At 43.1% G+C, this 18,429-nt stretch overlaps 1 protein-coding gene across 2 annotated transcripts in view; it reads right to left on the bottom strand.

Moving 5' to 3' along the window:
* The window catches only part of cacnb1 (calcium channel, voltage-dependent, beta 1 subunit), a 254,622-nt gene that overhangs the window by 207,816 nt on the left and 28,377 nt on the right, over positions 1–18,429 (bottom strand). For both annotated transcript variants that reach the window (XM_048614763.1, XM_048614764.1), the window contains exon 2: positions 11,326–11,412. In XM_048614763.1, coding sequence (XP_048470720.1) covers positions 11,326–11,412 — 87 coding nt within the window. The remainder of the gene's footprint in view (positions 1–11,325; positions 11,413–18,429) is intronic.

Below are 18,429 nucleotides of genomic sequence, written 5' to 3'. Positions count from 1 at the left end.
CCCTTTGAGCCTGCTCTGCTATTCAATATGATCATGGCCAATCATCCAACTCAGCAACGTGTTTCCACTTTCACTCCCACACCATTTGATCTCTTTAGCCCTAGGAACTATATTTAACTCCTTCTTGAAAACATACTCAGTGCAACCATTCTGAGGAAAGACGGAATCAAGGATTCCTCCAGAAGCTGTTCAAGAGGAAATCTGGTTTCACGTTGAAATTGCAACAAGGATTTTTCCAGAAACAGGAGGGCTCAGCTGGGAACTCCTTCCCTTGGCCACTAACTACTTCTAACAATATACAGAACAGACACTGAAACCCGACAGTCACAAACCCAGGCAGGGGTCTCCAATAAACAAGCAGGGTCACAAAACATGTGACTACCAAGATATGTCTTGTACCAAAAATTGTTCTGCTGTTCTTTCATTGGCCTCTTAATAATAAATCCAGTTATCCATAATCATACAGACATAGAGTCATACAGCATGGAAACAGACCCTTCAGTCCAACTTGTCTATGCCGACCAGGTTTCCAAAACTGAGCTAGTTCCATTTGCCTACGTTTAGCCCATATCCCTCTAAACCGTTCCTGTTCATACATCTGTCCAAATGTCTTTTAAAATGTATCAATTGTACTCCCCTCTCAAGACCACAAAAAAAATTAAGTATGAAGTCATGTTAACAACATCCCAAAATACATGTTTTTGGGGTGAGCAGGAGAGTTTAGCCGATCTGTTTCATCATCAACTCAAAATCTGATGCAGCAAATTTGGGATCTTTGCAGATTTGCAACTTGTTGCAGTGAGAGCTCTATCACAGGGTTATACATGAAGGTTCAGAGAAAAAGGCTCCAAACTAGAAAGTTTAGTTGATTTTACATTAAATCAAAGTGTAAGAGAGTACGTGTCTGTGGAATGACATGAATCCAGTTTATCTACTCTTAAAGATCATGCATAGGGTACAGTGGACTTGCTGTTCACTGAGTTTTCTGATACAGAAAATGTGGCTATTATTTTCACTTTTCACATAGTGTGGGCTATTCAGTTTTGCCTTTCCAATTTTCATGATATAGGTATGGAGTCTGACCAGTGAAAGACCTCCTGGAGTGAAGTTTCTCTCTCCTAATGCCCTTGGTATCTTGTAAACAAGTCTTTAAAAAACTCAGTCATTCATTAACTGACCAACTTTTTCTCATTTGCTCATGGGATGTTGGAGTCGCTGGCTGGGCCAATATTTAATGCCTATTCCAAAATGCCCTGGAGAAGGCGGTAGTGAGCTGCCATTACAGTCCATGCGGTTTAGGGACATCCACAATGCTGTTAGGAAGGGAATTCCAGGATTTTGACCCAGTGGTCCTTGTCCTTGCTGGTGGTAGAGGTGTAGAGAGGTTCTTCATTAACTGATAACAGATGACAGGCAGTTTACTCATGTTACTTTTTACATAAATGAGTAGAAACTACATTTTAAACTCTTGTTAGAAGAACAACTTACTTAAACAGTATTAGCCATTGGAAGGGAATACAAGGGAGATGGTTAGTCATGTTGAACTTGCAGATACATGATGCATTGATCAAGATGAACGGAAAAGCTGAAATACTGACAACAAAAGCAGGATTATATCATTCGTTGCCTGTTAGATGGGTAAAGGAGGAGGGACCATTCACCCACACCAAGCCTATTATGTCAAAACAGGAGCAGCCAATTCAATCCCTTGGGAAACAAGAAACATTTCCTGCTACTCATTTAGAACATGGTCCATCTCTCTTTACTGACATGACCTCCATATCACTGAATGTTATTATCTCATAATTAAAGCAGTAAACGCTAGTAATTTGCCTCATGTACATCAATGTAGATATTCTGTTCTAAATAATGTGGAAAGAGGCCATTCATTCAATTGAGTATGCACCAACCCGCCGAAGAGCATCTCACCCTGACCTAGCTCGCCCACCCTACCCCCGTAACCCCGTATTTACCATGACTAATCCACCTAGCCTGCTCATCCCTAGGCACTACAAACAATTTAGCTTAATTCAACTTAGGCCAATCCACCTAACCTGCATATTTTTGGGCTGTGGGAGGAAGCACTGGAGCACCCAGAGGAAACCCACGCAGTCACGGGGAAAATGGGCAAATGCCACACAGACAGTCATCCAAGGCTGGAACTCAACCAGGCCCCTGGTGTCATGAGGCAGTGATGCTAACCACTGTGCGACCCAAAGAAAATAAAACATTGGTTAACATTCAAGCATCAGATGCAGACTCAACTATTTATTGAACTCTTTAGTACAGCGGGCTGTTGAGTCTGGGTTGTTAAGTACAGTTAAAGAATGTGATAGGCAGGTATTTAACCAGCAAGGGAATCAAAAGTAACAAGGAAAAAGCAGGGATGTAGAGTTGAGGATTATCAGATCAGCATTGAATGGTGGAGCAGACTTGATGGGCTGAGTGGCCTATTTTTTTCCCCCTTATTCATTCACAGGACAAGGGTATCACAGACTCAGCAGCATTTATTGCCCAGAGCCAACCACATTGCTCTGGGTCTGGAGTCACATGTAGGCCAGACCATGTAAGAATAGCAGTTTCCTTCCCTAAAGAACATTAGTGAACCAGATGGGTTTTTCCCCGACAATTGGCAATGAATTCATAACTCCAGATATTTATTGAATTCAAATTCCACCATCTACCATGGTGGGATTTGAACCCAGGTCCCCAGAACATTACATGGGTCTCTGGATTAACAGTCCAGCGATAATACCACTAGGCCATTGCCTCCCCATGTTTTAAGGTCTTAAGGATGTCTCCCTGAAGTATTTGGAGCCAATGAGGGGCTTGCTTATTTCCTGCCATTGTAATGTTGTTCCTGTACTGGAGCAATGGCATTCGATTGGCCCATTGGCTTACACATGTCCTTTCACATTGCCCTATTCTTACATTTGCTACTAAGCACAAAATGTGGGATGGTCTTTAATAAATATTGCAATTTACCCAAACAGGGCAATTTCTATTTCGTTTTCCGACAACTTGCCCACACAAAAAAGGCTGTGAAATTGTCCAATGCACAACAACAAGGAGGTTAATTAACGAGAAGCAAGAGGCAGATTTGCACAGTGACACCCAAAATGAAACGTGGCCTGACCAAGCCGAGGAAATCTTCAAATAAGTGCGATCCAATTTACTGAACACTCCACTGGGCAGCTCAAGTAGCTAGCTTCCACAAAGGTAATTTTACAAAACCCACATGAAGACTCCCTCTATAAATAATTCATTCTGCTCTTTCCTGCAGAGGGAAGCTTCTCTCTCTGATCACTGCCTGACTCCTGCTGTTTATCGAGTCACTCTTAAGCTTGCTAGGGCCAATTATTCTCCCTTCGTCCTGGACACCACCATTGATCCTGCAGCAAAGTGTCTAAAATGCACTGCATCTGTCCAAAACAAAGAGTCTCCAACCTTCCTGTCCTGCTACATTCTACCCACAGGTTGAGTCCAGTGTCAGAAAGGAGGAAAAGAAGAGATAGACACAAAAGATAGATAGGCCATCTGGCCCCTTAGATAAGTTCCTCTCTTCCATATAATGACAATGGATCTGTACCTCTGCCCTATTTACTTTCATTTGCTCCACATCCCTTAACCTAATGAAGGATATTGGTCTCAAGCCTTGAAACTTTCATTCTCTACTATCTTTTGCAGGACAAAGTTCCAGATGTCTTCTATGTTCCATGTGAAGAACTGCTTCCTGATTTCAGTCTGAAATGGTGGAGCTTGAATTGTGAAATCATACTCCCTAATTCCGAATTCCACCACCAGAGAAAATAGTTTTGTTTTGTACCTACTCTCTTAAACATCTCATTTCGATCCAATCCCTTGAGTTGCGCCAACAACAATCCAGAAAACTAGATTTACATGCAGCTCAGCCTTTGGCCTCTGAAGGTCATAACCCACAACAAAGGGTTCTAAGACATCCGGTCACAAATGTAGAACCAGGAAGAACCAAAGTGCCCCTCCTTCAATACAGTAAAACTGAGGACCACTGTTCATTAACTTCCCCTACTCTTCCCTTTCCATGTTTGCTGTTACCTCACTCTCAACTACTGCTCTCTCCCAACTGGATTGCCTCCCTATCTTATCAGATTTTCCCCTCTCCCTCCTGACTCAAATTCCCCTTTCTTCACTGCTCAAACTTGTTACTGCGCTAAGTTGCCTGTTTGCTGATGGTGATTGTTTGGAGATCTGAGGTCCACTATTGGGTCCACTTGGAACACTCCTGTGTGCATCCCTTTGTGACGAAAAATTGACACCTCAAATTGTGAGGCATTAATTTTAACTTTTAGGGCTAAGAGCTGTCTTCTTGAGAAACATTCTTCTCCAGAATTGTTTCATCTCAGTCATTTGGATTATTTTTCAGATAAACTCATTAAAAAACAAATTGCTAACATCTGGTGTTCAGTCTGAGAGGAAGCATCTCAGAAACATCTTTTGATTCGATGCTTGAAGTAATAGGCTCATGCAAATGGCCCAAATGATTTATGCTCGTCAATGAGTGCAGCCCCAACAACAGTCAAGCAACTTGACACCATTGAGGACAAAGCAGCCCACTTAATATGCACCACATCCACAGCATCCATTCCTCCACTACCGACACTCAGTAGCAGTACTGTGTACTATCTACAAGACATGCTGCAGAAATTCACCTCAGACCGCACCTTCCAAACCCACAACCACGTCAATCTAGAGGGACAAGGGCAGCAGATACATGGGAACACCGCATCTGCAAGTTCCCCTCCAAGTCACTCACCATCCTGACTTGGAAATACTTCATCATTCCTTCAGTGTTTGTGGACGTAAAACCTGGAATTCCCTCCCTAATGACCTTACAGGTGTGCACACAGCAGGTGGACTGCAGCAGTTTGAAAAGATGGCTCACCACCACCTTCTCAAAGGTAACTAGGGACCGGCAGGAAATGCTGGCCCAGCCGGCGATGCCCATATTCCATTTATTTGTTCTTTATTCATTCACGGGATGAGGGCATCGCTGGCCAGGCAGCATTTATTGCCCATCCCTAATTGCCCAGAGGGCAGTTAAGAGTCAACCACATTGCTGTGGCTCTGGAGCCACATGTAGGCCAGACCAGGTAAGGATGGCAGTTTCCTTCCCTAAAGGGCATTAGTGAATCAGATGGTTTTATCCTACAATTGACAATGGATTTGTGGTTATCATTAGATCCTTAATTCCAGATATTTTTATTGAATTCAAATTCCACCATCTGCCATGGCAGGATTCGAACCTGAGTCCCCAGAATGTTATCTGGGTGTCTGGATTAACAGTCCTGCGATAATGCCACTAGGGAACTGGCTCCCATGAGTGCATTAAAAATAATCAAAGTTCTTGTGCAAAAACTGATAACATTTGCCTTTTTTTAATGAAGTTTGAGATGATAAAGGATAGAGCCTATGGTGTTTATACAGTCTATACACTCTATTTTGTGGCTGTTTCTTCCCTTGCTGCTACAATGCGGGATGGTATTTATTAGAAGCGACAGGGTGGGTGGGGACTGGACAACCAGCCATAAAAGGATTGCTGCATTAAGTGCCAATGAGGCACCTCACTGGGCAGCAACTGTGATCAAGGGAGCCTAGGGAGTAGGGGCCAGAGGCTGGCACCTCTGCATTGATTGGTAGCACCAGGGAGACGGGTATTGCACCAAATTGAGGCCAAGGATTGCCATGGGCCCAAGCCCAAATGAAGGGGTGGGGTGCAGTTTGGCAGCAGGAGCAGTGGGAGAAGGGTGCCCCTTTACCCAAACATTGTCTCTAGATGAGGCATCAAGTGCCATTGAGCGACAGACAACCCCTTTCAGGCTTCCATGTCAAAACACCAGCGGTGCTGGATGAAGAGCATAAATGGACTTCTCAAAGGGCCTGCATTAACCCTATGGTTGGGGAAGAATGACCCAAAGTGTTCCTGCCATGGACTTAACTGGGATGGAGGCATGCTGTACCCTCCCACCTCATTAAATGCCAATCCACCATCAAACAAGCAATAAATTTCCTCCGTATAGCAGAGAACTTCCAATGCTTAATCTGAAGCAGATGAGTTGAAATGCTTGAGGTTTTCAAGATAGATTGCATCATGGACTATTGAGCACCAAATAAGTGTAGCTTAATAGAATCCCTATAGTGCACACCAAAGTCATTTGGCCCATCAGGTCTGCACTAACCATCCGGTAAGCATCCCACCCATACCCAGCCCATCCCTGTAACTCGGCACTTCCCATGGCTAATCCACCTAACTTGCACATCCCTGAACACTATGGGATAATTTAACACGGCCAATCCACCCTAACCTGCACATCTTTGGACCATGGGAGGAAACCAGAGCGCCTGGAGGAAACCCACGCAGACACGGGGAGAATGTGCAAACTCCACACAGACAGTCTCCCGAGGCTGGAATCAAACCTGAGTCGCTAGCACTGGGAGGCAGCAGTGCTGACCACTGAGCCACTGTGCCTTAGTTGAGACAAATTGTCTCAATGCATTTAATGAGAAGCTAGTTAAAGATATGCGGAAGGAATAGAGAGATCTGCTGATGGAGTGAGATGAAGAGAGATGGGAGGAAGCAGCATAAAGACTAGCATGGAGTGGATGGGTCAAAGGGATCAGTTTCTGTGCTGTAGACTCCATGTTATCAAAGTGGCCATAGTTTCCCAATGAGCAGAAGGTAACAGCAGCAACATCTGGAGAGTTTTGTAAGTGTGAGCTCATCCCCTCAAAAATACAACTGAGAGACATTTCCCACCATGAATACAAATCCTAAGCGCTTCAGTTAAAGGGTAATTAATGCACATCAGGTGGAGATGGCAGCTGCAGTATGCTCGAAACAGCAAAGAACCTCATTGTGATCCTTCAAAAGCTCACACCAACGACTCCAAACCTGAAAATATATTTTTCCAAATTTCAATTGGAATGTTGACAGCATCATGCGTTCAGACAAGGAATCTAATCGCTCTGTGTACACAGATGCTGTTTTTGATGAACCTCTGACCTCGTCATCTAATAATCCATCAACAAGCCCATTAAAATATCCTTCAGCCCATCTCTGAAATGCATTGCTCATCTTGCTATGATTGTACTATATCAGTCCTGGGTGTTGTTGTAATCATTTGCTACAGGCTGCTTTTTTACTGTTTAATTACTTATAATAGCACGTCAGGGGATGGTAAGGTTTATATGAAAAAATACTCAGATCTCATAATCCATTTCCTTCTCAGTGATTCCCTATTGCGCAACCTTTAATTAATTCCTTTTGAATGCTGTATTCTTCTTGCCATATTACTCAGCTGCACGGCATGCTTAATCTCTGTCGGGGTTTAACTCAGATAATTAAGCTAGTGTAGCACACAACAGTCACCCTGCACTTTGCTCAACGGCCAGTCATTCAGAAATAGTGAGAGAAAAGGAAGACCTGCATTTACATAGCACCTTTCACAACCTCAGGGCATCCCAAGTTGCTTCAGAGCTACTGAAGTGTGGTCATGTAGGCAACATGGCAGCCAATTTCGACACAGCAAGATCCCACAACCAGAAAACGATGACTAGATACTCTGTTTTTAGAGATGTTGATTAAGGGATAAATTTTGGCCAGCCGAAAATCTGGAATTAAAACTCTTAACATGATCATGGAACCGTTATCACTTATTGTAGAAACCCATCTAGGTCACTAATGCTTTTTACGGAGGGAAATCTTACCGTACTTACCCCCGGTCTGGCCTACATGTGACTCCAGTCCCACAGCAATGCCTCTGAGAATGGCCAAGCAAGCTGTTCAGTGCATCATCTGCTAGAAAGGGAAAAAGGCTACCTAAGGCATGTGGGACTGCAGCAGTTTGAGAAAGCAGCTCACAGGGGCCACTTGGGATGGGCAATAAATGCTTGCCCAGCCAGTGATGTCCAATCCCAACAAAATGAATGGAGTGAATCAAAAAGAAACTAAGCAGTTCTGGCAGCTTCCGTGGAGAGCAAAACGGAGTTGGGACTTCGAGCCTGGTACAACACTTTCAGCTCTGAAAAAGTGTCACCTCAGATTCTGTTAACACCTTCACACTGTTTCTCTCTCCACCGAATCAGCCAGAAACCTCCACTGAGCTTCTCTGGCATTTTTTGTAGATGTGTTCTAATTGGCCTCAAATGTTCTGAACAACAAGATAAGTCACATAACACCAGGTTTATTTGAAATCCCACAAATTTTCAGAGCGCAGCCCCTTCATCAGGTGCATTGAGAGAGAAGAGCACACAGACCCAGAGTTTAAAGGCAGAGAGATCAAGGGCAGAGAGATCAAAAGATCATACAATGGGTGTGAGTGAAGTGTCAGATGATAAATCTCTGCAGGTGACCGAGACTGTTGGATGGTGAGTAAAGTGCCAACAGCTGAATAACAAGCGAAGAGATGACCTATAATCTGATTAAGTGAGGCAGAGAGATAATTACAAAAAATTAAAAGTAAGGTGGTGCTGGAGACAAACTAAATGACTGGAATCGCATGCCGAATTCAAAACTGTACAAACTAACTAAGGTAGAGAGATCAAAACAAGTTATCCAAGTGATGCTGTCAAAACAGGACAGTGAGGAAGGTTTTACAGATACAGAACTGTGCGGTGGGGTCACATGTAGCGCGACATGAACCCTAGATCATTGTAAAGGCCATCTTCATGGATATGGAACTTGGCTACCAGTCTCTGCTCAGCGATTCTGCGTTGTGGTGTATCTCGAAGTCTGCCATGGAGGACACTTACCAAAGATTGCAGGTTGAATGTCCTTGACCGCTGAAGTGTTCCCCGACTGGGAGGGAACATTCCCGTCTGGCGATTGTTGTATGGTGTCCATTCATCTGTCATTGTAGCATCTGCATGGTCTCACCGATATACCATGCCTCAGGGCATCCTTGCCTGCAGCGTATGAGATAGACAACGTTGGCTGAGTAACATTGGCCGTGCATGTGATGGGTGGTGTTCCCACGTGTGCTGGAGCATCCAGTACTTCCCTGGAGTGGGGAAACTACATTATGTTCTTCACAGCCTTCATTATGTCATTGATCGCCAAGATCATCTTACGCGTCCACTTTTCACCTTCAAAAAACCACCAAACCTTAAACAGACCATCATTCGCAGTGAACTACCCAGCCTTTGGGTCAACATCGGCCACAACAGCACACAACCCTGCCATGGCAACCTCTGCAAGGCATGTCGGATCATCAACATGGACACTACCGTTACACGTGGGAACACCACCCACTACATGCACGGCAGATACTCATGTGACTCGGCCAACGCTGTCTATCTCATACACTGCAAGCAAGGATGCCCCGAGGCATGGTATATTGATGAAACCATATAGACACTACAATGACGGATGAATGGATACCGCACAACAATAGCCAGACAGGAATGTTCCCTCTCAGTCGGGGAACACTTTAGTGGTGACGGACATTCAGCCTTCGATCTTTGGGTAAGTGTCCTCCATGGCAGACTTCGAGATACACAACAACGCTGAATCGCCTAGCAGAGACTGGTAGCCAAGTTCCATATCCATGAAGATGGCCTTTACAATGATCTAGGGTTCATGTCATGCTACATGTGACCCCACCGCACTGTTCTGTATCTGTAAAACCTTCCTCACTGTCCTGTTTTGACAGCATCACTTGGATAAATTGTTTTGATCTCTCTACCTTAATTAATTTGTACAGTTTTGAATTCGGCATGTGATTCCAGTCATTTAGTTTGTCTCCAGCACCACTTTATTTTTAATTTTTTGTAATTATCTCTCTGCCTCACTTAATCAGATTATAGGTCATCTCTTCGCTTGTTATTCAGCTGTTGGCACTTTACTGACCGTCTAACAGTCTCGGTCACCCGCAGAGATTTATCATCTGACACTTCACTCACACCCATTGTATGATCTTTTGATCTCTCTGCCCTTGATCTCTCTGCCTTTAAATTCTGAGTCTGTGTGCTCTTCTCTCTCAATACACCTGATGAAGGGGCTGCGCTCTGAAAGCTTGTGGGATTTCAAATAAACCTTTTGGACTATATAAAAAAGCCCGAAAGAACTGTGGATGCAGTAAATCAGGATCAAAAACAGAAGTTGCTGGAAAAGCCCAGCAGGTCTGGCAGTATCTGTTTAGAAAAAATCAGAGTTAATGTTTCAGGTCCAGTGAACCTTCAGTAGCTAAGATTTTATTGAGTGGGGATGCAGGCTCAGGTGATCATAGTGCACATTTCTGAACATATTTTTAAATATTTTAATCTTGTATTTAAAATTTGGCAGACCAAGAAACTAGAATCCAATTTGCTTTTTTACTTTGGAGTGAAGGGTCTAGGCCCAAAACATCAGCCTTTCTGCTCCTATGATGCTGCTTGGCCTGCTGTGTTCATCCAGCCCTGCACCTTGTTGTCTCTGCTTTTTTACTTTATTTTCCCACTTAAGTTCTTTTTGGGCAATGGGCTATGTTGGCCTTTCCTTAAATGTTTAGACCTACATTTGAAGCCTCTGTAATAAAGATGAGCATTCGTTTTTCTAATTACCTTGTTATCTTTGTGTGTTAAATTTTTGTGATTTTTGTACAAGGACACCCAGGTGTTCCTCTGATATCAACATTACACGGTCTCTTATTATTTAAGGAAATATCGTGCATTTCCGTCTCCTCTTCCCAAAGTAGATAACATCAGACCTCTGCACATTACATTCCATCTTCCATGTTTTCGGCCTACCCACGTAACCAGCCTATATTTTTCTGCACTCCTCTCGCAGCCTATATTCCCACACTGCATCCCCAATAAACATAGATACATTTATACTCAATCCCCTCATCTGAAACATTGATACAGATTATAAATGTTACAGCCATGAATGGTTTAACTTTGACAGCTCTGTAACAGTGTGTTTCTTGAAACGTGGATCTCAAGCCAAGGCTCATAGTATGAGATTCATCAAGTTTAAATGGAGTCAAGAGATTGGGGTGGGGTAGAAATTGACTAAATTTACTAACAGGCTTTTGTCAAAAACCTCCAAACTGTATAAGGAAGACAGCAGTGAGGAAACAGCCAATGATGTGAAGCCTATAGTTGGATTTGTGCGTGATGTGACATCCTGGAAGATAATCAGTAAGAATCTAACTTCAACATCGTGAATGGCAGGAGGAAAGAGATACGCTAAAGGATGGGATTTTGGTATCTCTTGTGAAAAGAAGAGATCAGCGCTGACCACAGTGTTATTGTTTAAACACAAAACACCCATGCACAGTCCATGGATAATTCTTTTGGTCATGCACTCACCTGTCTAACAAAGCTGTTGGATGTTGTATCTGAGGATGTGCTACCATCGGAGCGTTTGAAACGACTTTTCCTTTTGGCATACTTTCCCTTTTGAACAAAAAGAAAGAAAAATCAGTTAAGCAATCTGTAACAAACCAATGCCTCTTTCTTTAAAAGCTGATCTCTAAACTGGAAGCTTTCTCAATGGGTTAAGTTGGTACACACGCAGTGCAGCATCTCTGAGTAATTCAAGAACACAAGGTCCTGGGTTTGATCTTTTGTCTGTCCCTGTGTTAGTGGAGACATTACAAGACTTGGAGTTGGAGAAGACCTTTCAAACATTCTTCAGCATTTAATAAGATCATAACTTGTCTCAAAAGAAAAGGACAGGAAGTTGGAGTTAAGAATTCATTAGTGGGATATGGGCATTGCTGGCTAGGTCAGCATTTATTGCCCAAATTCTAATTAACAGTCAAGCACATTGCTGTGGGTCTGAAGCCACATGTAGGCCAGGTCAGGTAAGAATGATAGACTCCCTTCCCTAGAGGCCATTAGTGAACCAGACAGGTTTTTACGACAATTGATTGTGGTTACAGTGGTCATCATAAGGCAAGGTATTTGTTGCAGACTTTTCTGAATTCAAATTTCACCATCTGTCAAGGTGGGGTTCAAACCCATATCCCCAGAACATTGGTCTAGGGTTCCAACTTGCTGTCCCAGTCTCATTACACTGCGTACCCTTAACTGTCTGATCCCCCAAATCTACCAAATTGATTTGGGTGCTTCAGTTAGCCTGACTGCCTCTGAATGAAGGCTAGGCAAAATTGCAGCCAGTTCCACTTCCTAGTCCGATTCAGAATTCCTCTGTCAGAAAGCGTTTGAGTGAGGACATCAGGTCAAAACAGAGTTTGACTGTGAAAGGTCATCCCTGTGCTATGGTCAATCTCACCATCAGCAACAACTGGAAAAAAGGGGCTTACATTTATATAATGCTTTTTATGACCTCAGGATGTTCCAAACCACATCATAGCCACTCTTCTTTGGAATCGCTTTCAGAATGTCGAAAACATAGTGATTGGTACACAGCAAGACCCCCAAAACAGCAATGAGATAATGACCAGTTTATGTCATTGGTTGATGAACAAATGCTGGTCCAGACACTGGGAGAAAACGCCTGCTCTTCTCTGAAACAGCACTGATACCCCCGAAAGAGTAGATGGATCCTCAGTTTAACTTCACGCCTGAAAGTTAATACCTCTGAGAGTATAGCATTTATTTAGGAAGGCACTGAACTGCCAACCTAGTTAGCATATTGAAAGCTTGGGAGTGGGATTCGATACACAATTTTCTGATTCAGAGGCGACAGTGCTATCCACTGAGCTTAGCACATCCAAAATTATTTCCCAGCATCAGTACAGGGAAAAGGAGGGGTACAAATGAAAGAAATATAGACACAAAGAATAAAATGCAAGAGTGTACAAAAATATCCATTGCAAACATACTTTAGTGGATACAGATTTAATATAAATAATCGATAAAAGAAAAACTGTAAAGGTAAAATCACCACACTCTCATTACAGATAGACGACTGATGGTGGTTTAACCTGATGGTCACCACACCTTGGGCAAGGAGGGGAGGTTAAGAAGGACAGTCCTTCATGGTAACCTATGCTGGTATCGGCTGTTGGCATCACAAACCAGCAATCCAGCCAACTGAGACAAGAACAGTGTTGAAACCAAGACATGCTGGAGACCACAGTGGGTAAGACAGATTCCATAGAAAGAAAGCAGGCTGGCATTTCACATATAGATGACTCTTCATCATAAGAGTCTTATTCTCAGTATTCTCTTATTCCAGCATCTGCAGTAATTTGCTGCAAAGAACAGTGTTAGAATGACTGATTGCACTCTAATAGAGATAGCACAAACTCGTTGGACTGAATGGTTTCTTTCAGTGCTGTAACATTCTCTGATTCTGTGCATTGTTTCAGTCAAAATTGATTACCGCTGATGGAGTTTAATCAGATAAATGTGAGGTGCTGCGTTTTGTAAAGGCAAATCAGGGCAGGGCTTATACACTTAATGGTAAGCTCCTGGGGAGTGTTGCTGAACAGAGACCTTGGAGTGCAGGTTCATAGTTCCTTGAAAGTGGAGTCACAGGTAGACAGGGCTGTGAAGAAGGCATTTGGTACGCTTGCCTTTATTGGTCAGTGCATTGAGTATAGGAGTTGGGAGGTCATGTTGCTACTGTACAGGACATTAGTTAGGCCACTATTGGAGTTCTGCATGCAATTCTGGTCTCCCTCCTATACAGGAAGGATGTTATGAAACTAGAAAGGGTTCAGGAAAGATTTACTGCACAAAGTGGGAGTTACTAAACACTTATTCATTGTAGAGCTCAAATGCAGCAATGAATGGGATGTGGTATCATAGTGGTCATGTTACTGTACGCATACTGTACTCAGAACCAAACCAATGACACAATATCATGAGCTCAATTTCTGGCATAGTAGAGAGTAAATGGGATTAGTTTACAATGGCATCTTGCTCAACACAGACATGGTGGGGCTGAAGGGCCTGTTACTGTGCTGTACTTTTCTATGTTCTAATGTTAATATTAGTAATGTATTAATATTAAACAAGATATGGAGGTGCTGGTGTTGGAGTGGGGTGGGCAAAGTCTGAAGTCACAAGACACCTGGTTATAGTCCAACAGGTTTATTTGACATCACAAGCTTTCAGAGCGCTGCTCCTTCGTCAGGTGAAACCAACTTTCAGAAAGAAAATCTGCCATCCTTACACAGTCTGGCCAAGACATGAATCCATTCCCACAGCTACATGACTGACTCTGAAATGGCCTAGAAAGCCCCTCAATAGGATGTTAGTGCAACACTTCAGTTTGAAGGTTTTTGGAAGTCTTTACGATTCCAGTGGTGTAAACTCAGGCATTACTAGAATAACTTTTGTTGTAGTTGAATTACAGCCAGAGTTTAGGACACTTGCTGAAGCTATAAAATAAGAAAGTGGTAACATTTATCCAGTAAATGTAATAATACCAATGTCATCCGAAACCAGATCCCAAACAACAGGATTTCAAAGAATTGGACGGGTTGGACGTGCAAGTACAGAGTGACATTGGGAGAAATTGGAAAGGAATTAAGAATTAAAGGCAAAAATGATTACTTGTAAAATACATTACATGTTCCAAGCTGCCCCACAGGCACACCAAAAATAACAACATAGGAGATTTTCAGGTGACAATGACAAATAGCTTGGTCAAAAAGAGAAGTTTGAAGGAGAGATTTTAAAGGAGACGAGAGGGGTCCCAAAGGCAGAGAAGATTAATCAGGGAATTTCAGAACTTACAGCTTCGACAACTGAAGCGACAGCGACTGTCGGCTGAGTAATTAAGATCAGGTATACGCAAGAGGGATGGATTTGTTGGACACAGATACCTAAAAGGTAGGGGAGAATACAGAGTTGCAGAAGTGTGAAGCTTTGGAGGTATTTGAAAAAGGGTTTACACCCAAAACGTCAGTTTTCCTGCTCCTCTGATGCTGCTTGGCCTGGTGTGTTCCTCCAGCTCTACACCTTCTAATCTCAGATTCTCCAGCATCTGCAGTTCCTACTGTCTCTGAAGGACTTTTAAGCTTCGTTTAGCCACGAGTCAGTAGGTCAGCAAGTACAGTGCTTTTAAAAGTACTTTTTTCACAAGATATGAGCATCTCTGGTCAGCATTTGTTGCCCATCCTTAATTGCTCCTTGAGAAGGTAGAGGTGAGCCAGCTTCTTGGACCACTGCAATTGATATGATTCAAATTATCCAGTGTTGTCAGGTCCAGACTCCAGGATTTTGACCCAGTGATAGTGAAGAAATGCCGACAGATTTCCAAGACAGGATGGTGAGTTGGCGGGGAATTTGCAAATGTTCCCATGTATCTGCTGTCCTTGCCCTTCTGGGTGGTAGAGGTTGTGGGCTTGAAAGGTGCTGCCTCAGAAGTTTTGGCTTGGTGTATCTTACATCTAGTACGCAATGCTGCTTCTTTGCATTGGTGGTGAAAGGAGTGAATGTTTAATGTGGTTGATGTGGTACTGGATGGAGTCAAGCTTCTTGAACGTTATTGGAGCTGCACCAATCCAGGCTAGTGAGGAGTATTCCATCACACTGCTCACTTGCACTATGCAGATCCTGGAGATGAACTACCTGGATGCTTGGCAAACAGGATTTGATTAAAAAAATAGGACACGAGTAGCAAAGATCCGGTTCATGGAGGGTAGAGATTGGGCGGCCAATCAGATGTACATGGGAACAATCAATTCTGAAAGTACCAAAGTCATGAATGAAAGTCTCATCAGCAGATGAGCTGAGACGGGGCAAAATCAAAGTTAAGGAGACCGCAAAAGGGGGAGGTGACAGCCTAGTGGTGTTATGGCTGGGCTGTTAATCCCGAGACCCCGATAATGTTCTGGGGACCTGGTTCAAATCCTGCCACAGTGGGTGGTGGAATTTGAATTCAATAAATATCTGGAGTTAAGAATCTGACAATGACTGTGAACCCTATGTCAGGAAAAACCCATCTGGTTCACTAAAGTCTTTTAGGGAAGGAAACTGCCATCCTTACCTGGTCTGGCCTACATGTGACTCTTATTGACTCTTAACTGTCTATGGGCAATTAGGGATGGGCAATAAATGCTGCCTGGCCAGTGACGCCCTCATCCCGTGAATGAATAAAAGGAAAAAAAAGAGGCAGTCAGTCCAGGAAAAAAAACAGTCCATCAATTTACAGCGAGATAGTGGAGGGGTCACTGCATTGGATGTGCAGCACAAAACAAAAGTCAGTTAGTTCGAGCATTGGTGATGTTTCTGGAATACATAACTAAACTACCGCTGTGAGCAGCAATGCAAGAAAATGAATTTGTGCCTAAGGAACTCCTCAGCCTGTCTCAAAACGATGAATGGTTTTGCACTCATGTTAATTGAACTGTATTTCAGTTTCAATGTCTATATTTTGTGCACGATTTTCTTTTGTCCCCAAGCTCAAGAGGATCAGATTTTAAGATAAACAAAACCCCTTTGGAAGGCGAGAAGAATTCTTTTTAAAATAAGTTGAGTAGTTTCTGATCTGGATTGTGCTGCCTGAGAGTGTGATGCAAGCAGGCATCAAAAGGGATTTAGATATGCATTTGAAAGGGAAACATTTATAGGGCTATGGGGTTAATTGGATAGCTCTTTCAAAGAGATGGCACCTGTACAAAAGCGCAAATGGCCTCCCTCAGAACTGTATAATTCAATGAAGTGAATTTTTTTGGGGAAGCGATGGCCTAGTGGTATTATCGCTGGATAGTTAATCCAGAGACCCAGATAATGTTCTAGGGACCCGGTTTGAATCCTGCTGCAGCAGATAGTGGAATCTGAATTCAATAAAATATCTGGAATTAAGAGTCTAATGATGACCATGAATGTATAGCTGATTGCTGATGGAAAAACTCATCTGGTTTACTAATGTCCTTTAGGGAAGGAAACTGCTATCTTTACCCAGTCTGGGCTACATGTGACTCCAGACCCACAGCAATGTGGTTAACTTTGAACAATTAGGGATGGACAATAAACACTGCCTAGCCAGCGATGCCCTCATCCTGGTCATGAATAAAGAAAAAAAAAAATTACATTTTGTACTAAGATCACATAATGGCCTGACAAAAAGGTCTAGCACAATCCACCAGTTTGATTTGGAGTCAAATGTCCAGGTTTCTCGATACGTCTTTCACTATCTTCAAACTAAAAGGCAGCGAAATATATTTTCTAATTCCTAAGTCAATTTCATCTTTCTAGGTGGAACAGATTGTGAAACTGGAAGCTGCTATCCACAGGACCTTACTGAGTTCCTGCAGTGCATCTCGGTACATACACTTTGCTGCTGTGCTTCAACGGTGGAGGGAGAGAATGTTTAAGGTGGTTGTTGTGGTGCCAATCAAGCAGGTTGCTTTGCTTTTGAAAGTGTTAAGGTTCTTGGAGCTGCACCCATCCAGGCAAATGGGCAGTATTCCATCACACTCCTGATTTGTGTCTTGTCAATGGTGGACAGGCTTTAGAAAGTCAGGAGCTGAGTTACTGACATGAGGAGAATGTGGGCAGCAGAGTTTTTGATGATAGCAAGTACAAGGGGGGTAGCGATGCCCTTAATCGTCTATATCATAGGTAATTGGACACAGTATACAAGGGAATATGACTGGTATCTCAGCAGGTCTGGCAGCATATGTGAAGAAAAATCAGTTACTATTTCGGATCTGGTGACCCTTCATTAGAACTGTTAACTATGATTTCTCTTCATAGATGCTGCCAGACCTGCTGAGCTTTTCCAACAACTTCTGTTTTTGTTCCTGATTTACAGCATCCGCAGTTCTTTTCATTTTTTATTGGTATCTCTCTCCATTAGAGAGAGACAACTTGGTAAATAGTGTAAGGGGTACCACTCCTTTACTGTGCGACAAGGGCACAGGTCTCCATACAGTCCATACCTGGACTGGAGGGCAGGTCTTATGAGGAAAGGTTGAGGGAGCTAGGGCTTTTCTCATTGGAGTCAAGAAGGATGAGAGGTAACTTGATAGATGTGTATGAGATGATGAGAGGCATAGATAGAGTGCATAGCCAGAGACTTTTTCCCAGGGCAGAAATAACTATCACAAGGGGGCATAATTTTAAGGTGATTGGAGGAAGGTATAGGGGAGATGTCAGAGGTAGGTTCTTTACACAGAGAGTGGTGGGTGCGTGGAATGCGCTGCCGGCAGTGGTAGTAGAGTCAGACACATTAGGGACATTTAAGCGACTCTTGGATAGGCACATGGATGTTCAGTAAAATGTAGGGTATGCAGGTTAGTTTGATCTTAGAGTAGGATAATAGGTTGGCACAACATCGTGGGCCGAAGGGCCTGTACTGTGCTGTACTGTTCTATGTTCTATGTTTAACACCACAGCTTGAACATGAATTAATCCAACCCAGCTCTCTGGGGTTAAAATTGAATCAGAGTTAGTAGGAACTGCAGATGCTGGAGAATCTGAGACAACAAGGTGCAGAACCGGATGAACACAGCAGGCCAAGCAGCATCATAGGAGCAGAAAGGCTGA

The sequence above is a fragment of the Rhincodon typus genome, chromosome 30 (assembly GCF_021869965.1).
Source record: "Rhincodon typus isolate 14 chromosome 30, sRhiTyp1.1, whole genome shotgun sequence".
In the NCBI taxonomy this organism is placed as follows: Eukaryota; Metazoa; Chordata; class Chondrichthyes; order Orectolobiformes; family Rhincodontidae; genus Rhincodon; species Rhincodon typus.
This window is presented reverse-complemented; position numbering and strand designations above follow the sequence as displayed.